At 41.6% G+C, this 15,168-nt stretch overlaps 1 protein-coding gene across 1 annotated transcript in view; it reads left to right on the forward strand.

Annotated features, from left to right (window-relative positions):
* Positions 1-1,707: 1,707 nt before the first annotated feature.
* Positions 1,708-15,168, forward strand: part of LOC144943728 (inositol 1,4,5-trisphosphate-gated calcium channel ITPR1-like) — a 152,009-nt gene continuing 138,548 nt past the window's right edge. The window contains exons 1-3 of the mRNA XM_078871507.1: positions 1,708-1,876; positions 5,172-5,288; positions 12,783-12,853. Of these exons, the coding sequence (XP_078727633.1) occupies positions 5,185-5,288; positions 12,783-12,853 (175 nt within the window). The 5' untranslated portion in view covers positions 1,708-1,876; positions 5,172-5,184. The remainder of the gene's footprint in view (positions 1,877-5,171; positions 5,289-12,782; positions 12,854-15,168) is intronic.

A 15,168-nucleotide genomic window follows, 5' to 3' on the forward strand; every position in this document is an offset into this window, starting at 1 on the left:
TTAAATAAATATAGACAACACGTTCTACTTAATTAAATAGACTTTTTAATAAATGTTTTCTCCTACAACATCAGAGTGCAGCGCCACATTAAATACGCACTACAATGACAATAGTTTAAAGCGATTTCAAGCATGTTTTATTTGGGGGGGGCAGAGCTTTGTGACGTCATATTTGAGGGGGGGGGGTCTGACTTTTTGTGACGCCGTGTGGCGAGGGGGAGGGGGTCAAAAATCGTCCAAAATCGCGTGACGTCATTTATGGACGGTCCCTTATGCTCTTAACGTGGCTGTTTTCTCCATACGGCATATTATTCATGACCAGATAATATTAATTATAGAATAGGTAGCCGTAGCGAGGAATCAAACTCATATTCTTAGGTTTTTTCGGTAAAGTCACGTGACTTTACCGAAAAACCCTAAGAACATGATTCCGTGCAGTCACGAAAGCTTCAAATCTAGAATCAAACTCAGGTGGCCGGATTCAAAGTGCAATGAGATCACCATTGCCCACCACCGCTCACACCCTGAGGCTCGAATACTAACGCCACCGGTTTTAAATTAAAGACCGCTTTGTCTAATTCTGTTCCTTTATTATTTGGTTCTTTCGGTTAAGTCACGTCTAAAGATAAAATAATAAATTAAATTAAATAATAGAATACGACGTTTCGATTGCAACACAAGCAATCATCATCAGGTATAATGAAATAGCGACATAAAATCTAACCAGAAAACTATAGACAGACATATTAGCAGACAGATATCACCAAGATACATAGCGAGAGCAACACAGGTAACAGAGAGAGGTGGTCGTCTCTGTGGGGTGGCCTTAAATAGACAGAGGGGGGGGGGGGCGGAGAGAGGGAGGGGGGTTAGAGAAAAAAAACCCCACAGAGACGATCACCCCTCTCTGTTACCTGTGTTGCTCTCGCTATGTATCTTGGTGATATCTGTCTGCTAATATGTCTGTCTATAGTTTTCTGGTTAGATTTTATGTCGCTATTTCATTATACCTGATGATGATTGCTTGTGTTGCAATCGAAACGTCGTATTCTATTATTTACTTTAATTTATTATTTTATCTTTAGACGTGACTTAACCGAAAGAACCAAATAATAATTCCTGCAGTCACGAAAGTTCTAAAATAAAGATTCTGTTCCTTTACTGCTATTAAATTGCACATATATAGGTGGTATGCGACATCTAGACACCCCATTATAATATAATAGAATTATACAGATTTTTTATTTTATTTTAAAGACTCCACACGTCTTCAACCTATCTAAACGTACCTATTAAACATTGTAATAATTTCCTCTGTAAAACATGAAGCCATCGTTTCCACAATATCCAGGCACCTGTTTGGGAAGACGTGGTCATTAGAAATCAGCGATGTGATTATGCAGAATAGCGATAGATTTGTGTATTTCACATACGTGTCATCTCATTACCCACACACACACACGCCGTGTTTTAATCTCAGCCACACCCGCAATACCCGGGTGCCTTCACAATCATTACACAACACAGCTGACAGCTGATTCCAAATCAGCTGATGCCCCCCCCTCCACACCTCCCCCCACCTGATCCCCATTCATTGCTTCCACAAGAACCATCCGCGCCGCTGTGAAGTGGCTCTTGGAGCGCGGAAGGACACCGGTCCAGAGTTGGAAGCGGCGCTGCGGCCCCCGTGCGTTGATATTGGGGGCAGGCTGCGCTAGGGAGGCGTGCACGTGTGGACCTATTTTTCGTAAAAAAAGGCAAACTTTCTTTCCGGCAGTATTTGATTGCGCCGGTGTATATAGATAGATAGATGGTGAACGTGGCCTTTTGTCCGTGATACGTCCGTGCATGGGCGTCTCCTGCTTCTGGCTGCGATGTGAGTGTTACTTTACCACTCGGCATGGATGCGGGTTTCGTACGTTGCGTTTGTGTGCTTCGGCTTGACAGGCGTAGAACTTGAGCGTGTGAAACGGGTAATGCGTGAACGCGGCACTGTATGTGTCGTGGTGAGTACGAGTGTAGGGGTTGAATGTGTACGTACGAGTGGTAATTAAGTGTGTGTACAATATAGTGTGACATGTGATTTAATACGCGAGTCTGTACACACGTTAATATACGGTGTGTGTGTGTCCTATAACGTGTACGTGTCAACTTTTAATAGGTGTAAATCATATGTGTGCCCGAGTCCGTATACAAGTTAATAACAAGGTGGGTGTTGTTGAAAGTTGTATCGTGTTCATCAGGTGCGTATGGCGGTGTTTAAAGTTGTATGGAGCGGTGGTGCAGCGGTTAGCGCGCTGCGCTACGAACCCATCAACCCGAGTTTTTAAAAAAATGCTCGCAGCCAACACCAGTGATGGATATCTGAACTTCCCCTAGGTCGACTCGGCCTTAAATGAGTACGTGCTGTGTTGTGTAAAACATCGCCCTCCTCGTGTGCTGTTCCGGTCTGCATGTGTGCTCGCTGGTCTTGGTCTATACGGGGCAATCTTTGTACGAGTTGGTGTGTGTGGGTGGCTATGTGTGTGTGTGCTGATGAATGTACTGTCAGGCTATAGGCATGTACAGTACGCGTGTGTGTGTGTAGAATATCCTCTTTGTGTGTGGGTGTCTTTGTATAGGGGTCTATGAATGTGCTAGGTATGTGTTTTTTGTTTAGTGGGTTGTGCAAGTTATGGCTGTGCAGTGCAGTCGTTAACGTGGTGTGTGTGTGTACACGTTCTATATGTGCCAGTATTGATGAGGTTTTCTCCTCTTTTTCTAACAATAAAACAGTTGTGTTAAGATGTTAAAACACCAAACTGAAACCTTTTACAAGGAATCATGTCTGCATTAACCACCCTACTTGTGGTCAGAATGCAAACAAAAAACATACTCTGATAATATATGCATTGTCCTTCAAACTGATTGGTCCACACCAGAGACGGCTTTCTTTTGAGCCTCGTCTCAATTGGTGCTAGACCAGAGGACGCTAAAAGGCGAACGGCACAAAGACAATGCACTATCAGAGTAATGAGGGCTCGGGGTGATTATCTACATCATGGGACCTACTTTGCCAGTACCAAAAATATGATAATAGGTTTTTTCCTTTTTTTTTACAACAAAACAGGTGTTAAAATATTAAAACGCCAAACTGAAACCTTTTACAAGGCCTCATGTCTGCATTAACCATAATACTTGTGGTCAGAATGCAAACAAAAAACACTGTTTCCAGGAAAAAATGGGTAGACCTATATTACTGGCAAAGGAGGTCCCATGATGTAGATGATTACTCTGATAGTGGCATTGTCTTTGGGCTGTACGCCTTTTGGCGTCCTCTGGTTTAACACCGTTTTGAGACGAGGCTCAAAAGAAAGCTGTCTCTGGTGTGGACCAATCAGTTTCAACGACGATGCATATATTATCAGAGTACGTTTTTTATTTGCATTCTGACCAATATTGTGATTAATGCAGCCATGATTCCTTGTTAAAGGTTTCAGTTTGGTGTTTTAACATCTTGACACCTGTACTCTTTGGTTCTTTAGGTAAAGTTCCCCCCCCCCCCCCCTGCAGCTGATCTCTCCAATGCTACTGCGGGGTCAACTTTCTGCTCCCCCCCCCCCTTTCTCCTTCCCTACTGCTGAGGCCTATATAACCTCGTGCCACGGGAGATCTCTCGTCTACTTCTACCTACGTGACTTTACCGAAAGAGCCAAAAAGTATGGATTCTCGCAGTCACGAAAGCTTCAAACCAATCTCAACACCTGTTTTATTGCCAGGAAAAAAAGGGGAAAACCTATTCTCATATTTTGGGACTTGCAAGGGAGGTCCCATGATGCCAGAATTGATGTTCAGAATGTGTGCGTGCCTAAATGTGTACTTTTTTGTGGGTGTGTAATCGGGTATGTAAATGTGTCTCGTTTACTTGGCGTCCAAGTTCAACGTCTCATTGTCTTGATGCGGATCTACGTCTGTGTACTGGCAAGTGTTGTTTGTAAGTTTCACGTTGTTTCGTTGTGTCGTGAGGTTTCTCAACGGCGTGGGTTCGTCCTAAATGATGTCCTTTCATATCACCCAACACCCGAGTCTGCCCCCTCCCATCGTGCCAGCAATCACCCTTTGACACTCCACGTGGCCTCCAAAGTGCACCTAGCCTGGCACGAACTCGTCTGCCGTGTACACGTTAACAGGCGTCTCCGTGTGTGTGTGTGGGGAGCGGTAGTGTAGTAGCGGTTAGCGCTGCGCTCGGGGCAAACGCCGGTGACGATTATCTGAAGACAAATGCGGCCGGGCGTGGTGTTGGCCACCCACCCCCTCGTGTGCTGTTACCGGCCTTCATAGGTGCTCTCTAACAGCACTTGCCCCTACAGTCTGTTAAGGCTATACGGGGGGGGGGATCTTTATCTTTGACTTGGGATCGGTGGCACAGTGGTTAGCGCACTTCGCTGTGAACCCGGTGACCGAAATACGATATCTGACCACGGGTAACGTCGCTGGCGAGTGCTTGGGACTCCCCCTAGGTTGACTCGGCCGTAAACGAAATTGTTTTAATGGGAAGACAAAGGCGGCCGTGGGTGGGTAGACCACTCCTCGTGCGCCATGCACCGGCGTTAATTGGGTGCCTGCTAACAGCACTTGCCCCAACAAGCTATGTAGGTCACACGGGAGATCACCTATTGGCTGAGAATGTGTTAGGTTTTTTTATTAAGGGGGGCGTGTATGTGTACGTGTAGAGCAGATTTCTGTGCACCCTTTTGTTGGCTTTTAATAAAACTATATAAAAGAAATTCGCGCAATGTATGCAGTAAACTTACGGTACTCTAATTTACTACAAAGCGATGTGTGATGGTTCGGTGTTGGTCATTGACACCGCACGTTCGATTCCTAACCACCAGCGGCAACTTACACCTTGCACACCTGGACCGCGCCTAGGTCGACTCGGCCTAAAATGAGTTGCCACCCAGCGCCCTCTTAACGGGCATCCTCATTGGGGATATGAAAGCGTCCGTGTGTGCGACCGGTCTAAACAAGCATTCGCCAACAGCATTTGCCCCAATAGTGTATCCATGCGGCCAGTGTGGTGCTGTGTTTTTGCTGCGCTGCCTTTGACCACTTGTCTCAACACACCCCGTGAAGGGCTACACGAGGAATCCTTTAAACTTTGTCTTCTGCCCCCCCCCCCCCTTGTGCAGTTTCTCTCCGTGTATGCACCAAGGCGACAACGAGATGACGGCAAGCTTCCTGCACATAGGGGATGTGGTCTCCCTGTATGCAGAGGGGCCTGTGCACGGCTTCATCAGCACGCTGGGGTGAGATGGTGATGGTGGGGGATGAAGCTTGTTATTCTAAGGTTTTCGGTAAAGTCGCGTAGGTAAAAATTCAAATTAATAAAAGTAAAATAAATAAAAATTTCAGGGCCTGCCTTGGCTCCTCCCACCCTCAACCAGTATATATATACAAGGACTGTTTTCTTGGAATTTCTCTTACTTGATACAGCTATCGTGCTGTGACGGTTCCACCTGAAGACGGAAGCTTGTGTTGCCTCCGAAACGTCGTGATTTTTATTTTTATTTTACTTTATTAATTTAATTTTTTTACCTACGTGACTTTACCGAAAAAACCTAAGAATATGAATCCTTGCAGTCACGAAAGCTTCAAATCTAGGATGAAGCTTGTGTTCATAATTACTACTACCGTTGCAGCCCTAATAATGCATCGGTTTCGTGCAAGCATGACAACTAATTTTGGTTGTTATAATAGTCGTGCAACTTGATTTAACGTGCGTTTTCATTGTGTAATTGCAGTATTGCAGACGTAATTTCCAGTTCTGTATGTTTCGCTGTCGTTGGTTTATTACAGCATAATCATAACACTTCGGTGAGAGCATTTACACTTTCATGAAACTACATTTTAAGAACGATAATTTGACTACATGTCACGTTAATGGTTACGCAGCGTTGCCTACTCTTGGTCGGGGGGGGGGGAAGGAATGAGTCTGAACGATACGCTGATTGTGCGCTGTGACCGAATCCTGTAAATTATCTGCCCATAATTTTTAGGGGATCCAAATTTTTAATTTTAGTCTTTTAATTTGTTTCTACGTTGTAGGCACATTGCAGTTTTATCACTTTTTAAAAGGCCAGTTAGAACATGCTTAAAATCCACATCGGTCACAATTGCCTGTTCTACGAGCCCAAGGCTGAGTCGGCTAGTGAGCCTTTGGCTGACAGGGTCTCTAAATAATCAATAACTCTGCAGGACGGGGTCGGTCTGTTGCCTTTTGACCCGTAAGATTTGGATGAGTAGCTGCACAATGCAAGGCCCAAAAATAGGCTTATGTACCTTGAGATGCAAGTGCTATCTAATTAGAGGTATTGATTCTTAATCTCACGATATATATATTGAACCGGGTGTGCAGGAATAATCTCTTTGCAATTTCGTGTGTGCAAATGAGTTTATGCGGACCTTTTTTAGCTGCTTGTCATCATTTGGATGTAGGCCTTTCAAAGCCCTCCGCCATCTCTCGAGCTTCTTCCACCTCGCCAATTTCCCTGCTCATTTCCCGAGGTGGATGTCCTCGAAGTCGGGGTGACATCTTCAACCTATCGTCACAATGTAAAAATATTCGATTCTTTAATCTGAATTGCGAAAATGTAATTGCCAACGGAGTGAATCGTAACACACCCACCTGGTTATTGGTCCTGTGGCCTAACAATAAATGTGCGAAGGTTGAATGCAAAATAAATAAGTTCCCTTTCAGCTTGAGGGCATTTCAATATCCTGTTTTTGTAACAATAAAACATGTGTATTGCTCAATTAAGTCATGAATTTTCTCCCATTTTAGAATTTGTAAAAATGTACACTAAAAATGTTACTTGGTGATCGTGTAATTTCCCAATCTGCTATAAATATGATTTATTCAAGGAGAGCTTCTGCTGGTGATGTACAGTGGCACCATGCCTTCCAGCGTTAGATTCCAATAAGTATCGGTCCCCCTCACCAACTGTACAAAGTGAGTAAGCAAACACGTGGGAAATTGAGCATGAAAACAAATCGTGTGGCGCCGATGCGTGGCCAAGATTGATTTGTGGCGAACAAGCTTAGTGAAAATGGCCACGATGCCTTGAAAATGCCTCATTGACACGGCGATTGGGCATATCTTGTTTGCGTTTCTAAATTGTTCACAAAAAGGCATTTATGTTCTGAAAGAATCTGCAATCTTTCTGGGTTTGCCTCGTTTTTTCATTTTTATTTATGAATGTGTGGTATATTGCACAGTGGCTGTAAAAAAATAATATTGCTGCAGCTCCACATAAATGAAAACATTTTATTAAACTACATTTTGATTCCATAAGTTGAATAGCTTACCATTTTCCCCAAACTGAATTGTTTCTATTCAACATTTGCGACTTGTGTCATGCGCTGTGATTTAAGCATTGTTTTCACAGCATTTTTATTTAATTTCAAATGGATACTTATTCACCGATTCCTAAATGTATTTAAGAAAAATGTAAAGGACATGAATCTGTAATCTTTCAGTTTAACAAAGGCTTTCTACCAATATAATTCAGAAGAGTTTTTTTTGGGTTAGATCGCATAAATATAAATGTGGTGTTAAACCCGCCACCAGACACACAAGACTGAAACAGGAGGATTTCTCCACAACGCTGTCTGTCGCCTGATGATGCTTGTTGTAATTATTGGCTAAACGTCAAGGTACTGGCAGGTTTAACGTGACATTTATATTTATGTGATCGTAGCCAACAAACTGGACCTGTAATCCTGTTCAATTAGGTTTTTTTTTTTGGAAGAATGCATAGACTTTGGAATAAATACCACTTGAACATCCATGTAAATTGGAAACTAATAAAGATTTTTTTTTCCCTAATGAATGCATAATGGGAAAATAATTTGCATAGAAAATGGATTTTGATAGGTTTGTATGACATTTTGTTGTGTACACATGAACGGGTCGATAAGCTGTGGCTTAAAGATGATGGATGAAAGCCGATGTGGTGTTTTTAAAGTAGGCTGGATGAAAGTGATGTCTCAATCGAAGAATGATACATTTATCTGTACTTTCTACATCTCCTTTGGGGAAAATGGGAACTTTGGTTGCAGTCTCCAATAACGGTTAACTTATTTACAGCTTCTTTTGCAGAATGAGGCCTACATGGCTGCCATATATGGGGAATTTTGTTGTTGTTTAATAAAACCCCGTGGCTTATCACCGTCCTCTTTGGCAAGGTGTGTGCACAGTCTGACGTGGCAAAGTCGTGCCGTGGTAGTAAAGTGTGGTGCGCCAAAACCAAAAACCAGTCCTTGCTCTGCTTTTTATGAATGTCATTAACATTTCCAGAAATGGTGCTGTTGGTTTTGCCACCGTTGTTTATAAGTTGTTGTTGGTTCATGAAGGTTTATGACCCGAGTACGTATTGCTTGGTAGGATTTGACTCGCATGCTGTTTTGTTTATTCGGTTTATTACAAAGGCCCTTCGTTCTTTATGCAACAGTCACTACTCTGTAGCTAGCACGTGCTTTGCCCCCATGTGTCTTGTCCATGCTAATGTAATACTCTAGCTTGCAACTAAACTAACACAATTTTTTTACTTCTTGGTTCTTTCGGTAAAGTCACGTAGAAGGGAAATAATAAAATAATAAAAAGAAAGCATAATTACATTTTATATTTTTATTATTTCCCTTCTACGTGACTTTACCGAAAGAACCAAGAAGATGAATCGCTGCAGTCACGAAAGCTTTCAATTGAAATTTAACAATTTTTTTTTAATGAAATGAAATTTTCGATGATATAATTTAGCATTGCCATTTGGCGACCATGAAAAGCCACTTTGAGCTTTTATCTCTGGCCAGGTTGCCTCTTTAAAAAGAGCCAATAGCTGGTGAGCTTTACCTGGTAAATGATTAGCTCGTAAACTCTTCCCATTCGTCTAATTGTTCGAGTCAACAGGTGGGGAATAGTTTTTATATGGAATGAAGATAAATCCATGAAACGTCTGGGACAAATTGAGGCAGAGGGGTGACTCCCTTAAACTGTAAAGTTTCACAGGTTTTTTCTAGCATAAAACATGAAACGGATGTGTGCTCTTAATCGTGATATTTTTTTTTAGGGCAGTGGTATTCTTGCACGCGTCTTTTATATATTTAAAAAAGTAATTCCAGCCATTCTCAATCCACATGCCATATTGTCATTTTTTTTTTTTACACTGCCACACTTATCCGTACAGGCTGGCTAAGGAGTGGGGTGGCAGAAGGCCCAGACCAGTTGTGATCTCACCTTATTCTGATGTTGGTCATAATCAGAAATCAAACTCTGGTTGCTGGGTTCATAGTGCAGCGTGTTCAGCACTGTACCACCACTCCAACACCTTGTATGTGCAGCTGTAATGCTCTGTGGGGTGGTTCATCAGGATATTTGCTACTTTATTACTGCAGCTGCATTTTAATCCCACCAGTGCATTGTTGAACTTAAAATATTAACAAAGCTTAATCATCCTAGGTTGGTGTGTTCTCCAAGCCTTTTGGGGGGAAATAGGTAATGAAACTAGCTTAATGAATGGGGCACTTACTGTGATGTACAATATGGCTTTATCTAATTGGGCTTGAGACTTATTGACCTTAAATATCACCGATTATGAAATATAAGAATAGGTTATACCCTTTTCTGACAATAAAACGGGTGTCAAGATGTTTGCCAAATGGATACATTTAGCAAGGAATCAAGTCTGCATTAACCACACTTTGTGAAGATGCAAACAAACATGTATATGCATTGTACTCTTTGGTTCTTTCGGTAAAGTCACGTAGGTTTTAAATCACGACGTTTCGATTGCAACACAAGCGACCGTCATCAAGTGGAACAGATACAGCAGGAGGACTGCTGCGATCGAAACGTCGTGATTTCATTTGTTTTATTTTCTACCTACGTGACTTAAAATAATATAAAATAAAAATCATTATCATTAAATTTTAATTTCATTTTTTACCTACGTGACTTTACCGAAAGAACTAAGAGTATGAATCCTTGCAGTCACGAAAGCTTCAAATCTAGAATTTGCCGAAAGAACCAAAGAGTATGGATCCCTGCAGTCACGAACACTTCAGATCTAGATTATATGCATTGTGTTTGAAGCTGATTGGCCTACACCAGAGACGGCCATTTTAAAATCTTTTATATTAAGTTCGCTTGCTTGCTTGCGACCGTGCAAATATTTCGGTCGTTTTTTAACCCACTTCCCGTGATCCAATCGAGCTGACATTTTCCACACAGACTCGTTGTGCGTGACAATTAATGTTCGTGAAAAATGTTTTCCTAAATTTTACACTTTTTAGGACAAAAATATATTTAATTACCAATTGCTTAATGCTGCCATGCAATCATCTGACCCATAGGTGGCAGCCATCTCAAGCCAGAGGACGAGAGGACTCTAGCCGCCACGCATATAAAGGATTTATAGTGAAAAACTTTGTTTTTACGGGTTATACTTGTTGTGGCCTAGTCTCCTCAGTGTCAGACCATGGGGACTGCTCGACATCTTATCTGTGCAATTTGTGCTCTAAAACAAATACAGCATCTGGTGTTTGGGTTGTGAATTCATTTTGACCTCGTACTGCAAACGTCCGCACGTGGGATGCAATTCGTTTTCTCGTATAACCATTCTAAGTATTCAAATTGCACACCCAATTTGAATCTCGGAAGTTTTTTTTTTTACTTTAAAATTGTTTCAACTAAAATATGAAATATGGTTAGTATTTTATCAAATGTTTCCTAATGTATTTGCAGGGAAGTACAGACGTGGTATTTAAAGTTCAAATTGATAATGCTGCAGCACTTGTGGAAAGAAATTTACTTGCTTTGTACAATGAATCAGTTTAACAAATCGAGCCGTCCACGATGTGACACTGCAATGGTTGATGTGGCCAATATATTCCAGATGAATGGCATAGAAATCCATCCATCATTAATCTGAGGTGGACACTCTCCATTTATGGTATTTGAATGCAAGAATCTCCTTTCATTGGAAACTGTTATGCCGTTTACAGTAATAAAAAAAATAGCAGTATAGTCAAACTTCTTCTTTATCATCTTTATCGGTGGTGATTTGGGTGGCCCAATTTGACTATCTGTTTTTGCGTGTTTACTCCTGTTTTATATGTGTGGGCCATTGGCAGTTAATATGATGATATTGGTGCTTTCTTAGAGATCACCTCTGGATGACTGCTGTGGTATCTGTGGATAATCATCATTTCTATCTTTACTGCACCCCCTCACGAAGTATTATGTCTTGAGGCGCCAGAACTAAGGGCTATTTATGATATAATTGCTCGGCAAGGGAATGCTTGTACAACCAAATATGATGTTCGAAACCATAAATTATACACAATGCACACAACAAACGAGGAATAAACGGCATTGAAAAGCTAAGTTGTCGAGACTTCCTAAGATAATTGGATGAGTGTGCTTACATTTCTGGGTGACCCTTTTATTTGTGCATAAGCACAGATGATGTGAAATTCATTGCTTCTAGGAGACCTGTTTCTAAGTCACTTTGCCCATGGTTAAGTCTAGGCCAGGGGTCGGCAACCTACGGCTCCGGAGCCGCATGCGGCTCTTTACGGGCTGCTTCTTGACGATATGTACGTATGTACAGTATGTACTCAGATGCATTGCGGCTCTTGAAATACTGAATTTTGTACCGAATTGGAAAGAAATGGCTCTTCTTGTTATTTTGGTTGCCGACCCCTGGTCTAGGCGATGGTGATTTACTACCACTTTTAGGTTCCCCCTGTTATTTGTGGATTGGTATGGGGAAAATGGGAAGAATAATGCACAGATAATAGGAATTTTCATGGAATGTTCAGGAAGAACAATGTTATAAAGGCTTTTTTTGTGCATTTCACCGTCGAAATAGTATTAATGTGCACGTCCGCCATATTGCTGTTGCAATTTCCCCTCGCCTGGTAGGATCCTGGCCTTGCCTGCTTTCAACCACAACAACAACAAAAAACTGCTCCACACACTCAAGTTGGGCATATTTCCAACATTTTCTTTCCTTTTTAATATGCGGTCAAATTTTAGTTTGGTTTTCTGAACCAAATCGATATGAATGCTTAACCCACAAGTCCGTTTTTGAAAGTTTGCTTTGAGGTAGGTAGATTAATTAAATGAGAAGCGACTGCATTAAGTTTACTTGTGGCCAACTGGGGAGATGATCTAATAGAACTATTGTGAAAGGTGCCTGTTTTATAGTTCAATGAATCTCGTGTATCTTCTTGGTTCTTTCGGTAAAGTCGCGTAGAATGGAAATAATAAAATAATAAAAATAAAACATAATAAAATAATTCTCACGACGTTTCAGCCACAACGCAAGCAGCCGTCCTCAGGTGAAGAACATCCGTCCTCAGGTGAAGAACAGGTCTGTCGAGAAGACAGTCTGACCTGTTCTTCACCTGAGGACGGCTGCTTGCGTTGTGGCCGAAACGTCGTGAATTATTTTATTATGTTTTATTTTTATTATTTTATTATTTCCATTCTACGTGACTTTACCGAGAGAACCAAGAAGATTAATCCCTGCAGTCACGAAAGCTTTAAATCGAAATTGAAGCTCGTGTAGTTCCACCAAAGAAGAAGGGTGAATATATGACCCGTGTTTTTTTTTTTAAGGAAATCTCTCAAATATCATGAGTGGGATCTAATGGGGGCATGGTTAAACCTAGAGTTTCGCTGTATGAGGTTTTTGTGGATTACGCGTCCTAACAACAACGACGATGTTGTGCGTGCGCAGGCTTGTGGACGACCGCTGTGTGGTTCAGCCAGATGTTGGGGACCTGGGCAACCCACCTAAGAAATTCCGCGGTAAGAACATTTTTTGTGGCGTTTGTTTAATCTTTTAAATAAAAACGTGAAATGAAAGGCGCTTCTTGACACAACCCCCGCCGGCCCCACTGCGCCACTGGCCGTGTAGAGCCAAACACAAATATGGTATATGAATAAAGGGCCCTTTTTTGCTGCACTGGTTCACTGAAGCCGCCAGTGTATATATTTCACTCCCATGCAAAAAAACAAATGATTGAAGTTTAAATGCTTCTCAGCCATGCCGCCTTACCAGCAGAGCACGGCAGTGTCGATTCCACCTCCCTTTATTATTTTGTGAAGAATGGCCATTGGCCGAAACCTTACCGATTGTGTGTGTGTGTGTGTATATATTATTTTATTGCTTGTGCACCACTGCAAAAGCAATATCACCAAATTATGAGTTTCATTCGGCATTTATTGGTGTCAATTTGCTGTGCTTGCCATAAATGGGAGCTTTGTTTGTTTTTGTGTGGCCGATGGAAACGCCAAGCAGACTGAACGTTTTACTGCGTTGCTTCATTTTGGTTCGGTATGAAGAGAAGCCATGGTTGTAGCGAATGAGTCAATATAAAATTGATGCTTCAGCAAACTTGTTTTGAAAAATGGCTAAACTTAAAAATAAATTTTATTTGTTTTCACAGATAGTAAAATAGCCCAGCCTGACTGACCACACAATTAACCAACCCCCGCACCCATTCCCTTCCATCTAGGACATAAAGTAATCGTGCATCATTGTGGCAATTTATAAGTAATACAACAGAAGGCAGAATTTTTGTCTTCGTGTATGTGTATATATCGGTCTATCCACACAACTCATCGCCCCTTCGGGCACATGCGAGTGCATTATTTGAATAGAATTTGTTTCGAGCTAGCCTGACTGCTGATGAGATGCTGGGTGTCAGAGCGGGGTCCAGTTGGCTTGGTATTTTAATCGATGCTGCTGAAATTATGCACTCTCAGAAGGCTGTACGGCTGATGGGTTCTGTAATGAATACCCGTTCGTATCATTAAGCCCTGAAGTAAACATAAATATTCCATCACACATTAAAACATTTCTCGGTGATAGCAAAAAAACTTGTTTGTAGTGACATAATTTCTGGTGTTTGTTTTGAAAGTTTGCTTCAAGGATACATAACGAAAATTCATTTGGATTTTTTTTGCATTTACATTTTCCTTGAAGTTTTGTTACATGATGTGTGAACTATTTTCCTGTGTCATTAAACTGTTATGTGCTTGTCTTTGCTATGGCACATGAATTTCATACGCTTATATTAAATTGGCGTTTTGCTTTGATAAGTTTAAGTGCCCAAGTAAATGTTCTTGCAAGTCCATGAAAGCCGCTTCTGAGAGAGTACAGTACATAGTGTGGCATTAAATGTGGTGCCTAATACACCAAGTGGCGCACGGAGAGTTTAGGTCAAAAGTTACCTTCCCATCTTAACACGGCAGCATGAAGCCCCAACAGTAAGTGGTCAAGGAATCAATGGTTTAACTCAATGTTGCTCATCCTGCCATGGTATCGCCAAAAGGTGACCTATTGTGTAAGATGCATCCATTTAAAACGTGAAAATTGCAGTGGTGCCTGTTGCCACAATTATCACAAGGCAGAGATTTAAATTGAACCAATAACCCTGAGCCTAAGGGGCTCTGACATTCTACATTGCCCAATATGTAAAACAAAGCACAGCCATTTGTGCATATGCAAAAATAACCATCTGCATTTCCTAAACAAATTCACTGTGGTCCTCTCATCTTAGATCACCATTTTTAAAAAAGCTGAACAAATGTCACCAACTGACAGCAGCAGTGATGGACAACTGAACTAGTTTCATTTGTCATAAGGACTCATCGTCACAGTATATTCAACAATGCTCACTGCTGCTACGTCTGCGTCCTGAGAACCATATGTGGCGTACCCACATCCGCGTCGTTGGGCCTGTATGCATCCACACTACAGGACCCATGTACACAAGTGGCTGATTTTTGTGCTTTCTGTAGAAAAATGTGGGCAACCCTTGTCCTGTTGTGTACTTGATTTATTTAGATATTAACAGGCAGTTTTGGCCCACTGTTTATAGGGAATTGTGGTGATGCGTTATTTTAAGTCGCTCAAGGGCAACGTGGCAGTTGCTGCACTTGAGGTTGCATTACAGTAGATATTGGGGCAAGTGGTCTTTTCATCCAATCTGTGCCTGTGTTATAGGGGAACACGTTTTTACTTTGGTTTCATAGTGTGCTTTTCCAGTTATTCCATTAATGTTGTTTGTACAATTTCATGATGATGACAGTTTACTTTATCACCTTTTTGTAAAGTT

The sequence above is a fragment of the Lampetra fluviatilis genome, chromosome 32 (genome assembly GCF_964198595.1).
Source record: "Lampetra fluviatilis chromosome 32, kcLamFluv1.1, whole genome shotgun sequence".
Classification (NCBI taxonomy): domain Eukaryota; kingdom Metazoa; phylum Chordata; class Hyperoartia; order Petromyzontiformes; family Petromyzontidae; genus Lampetra; species Lampetra fluviatilis.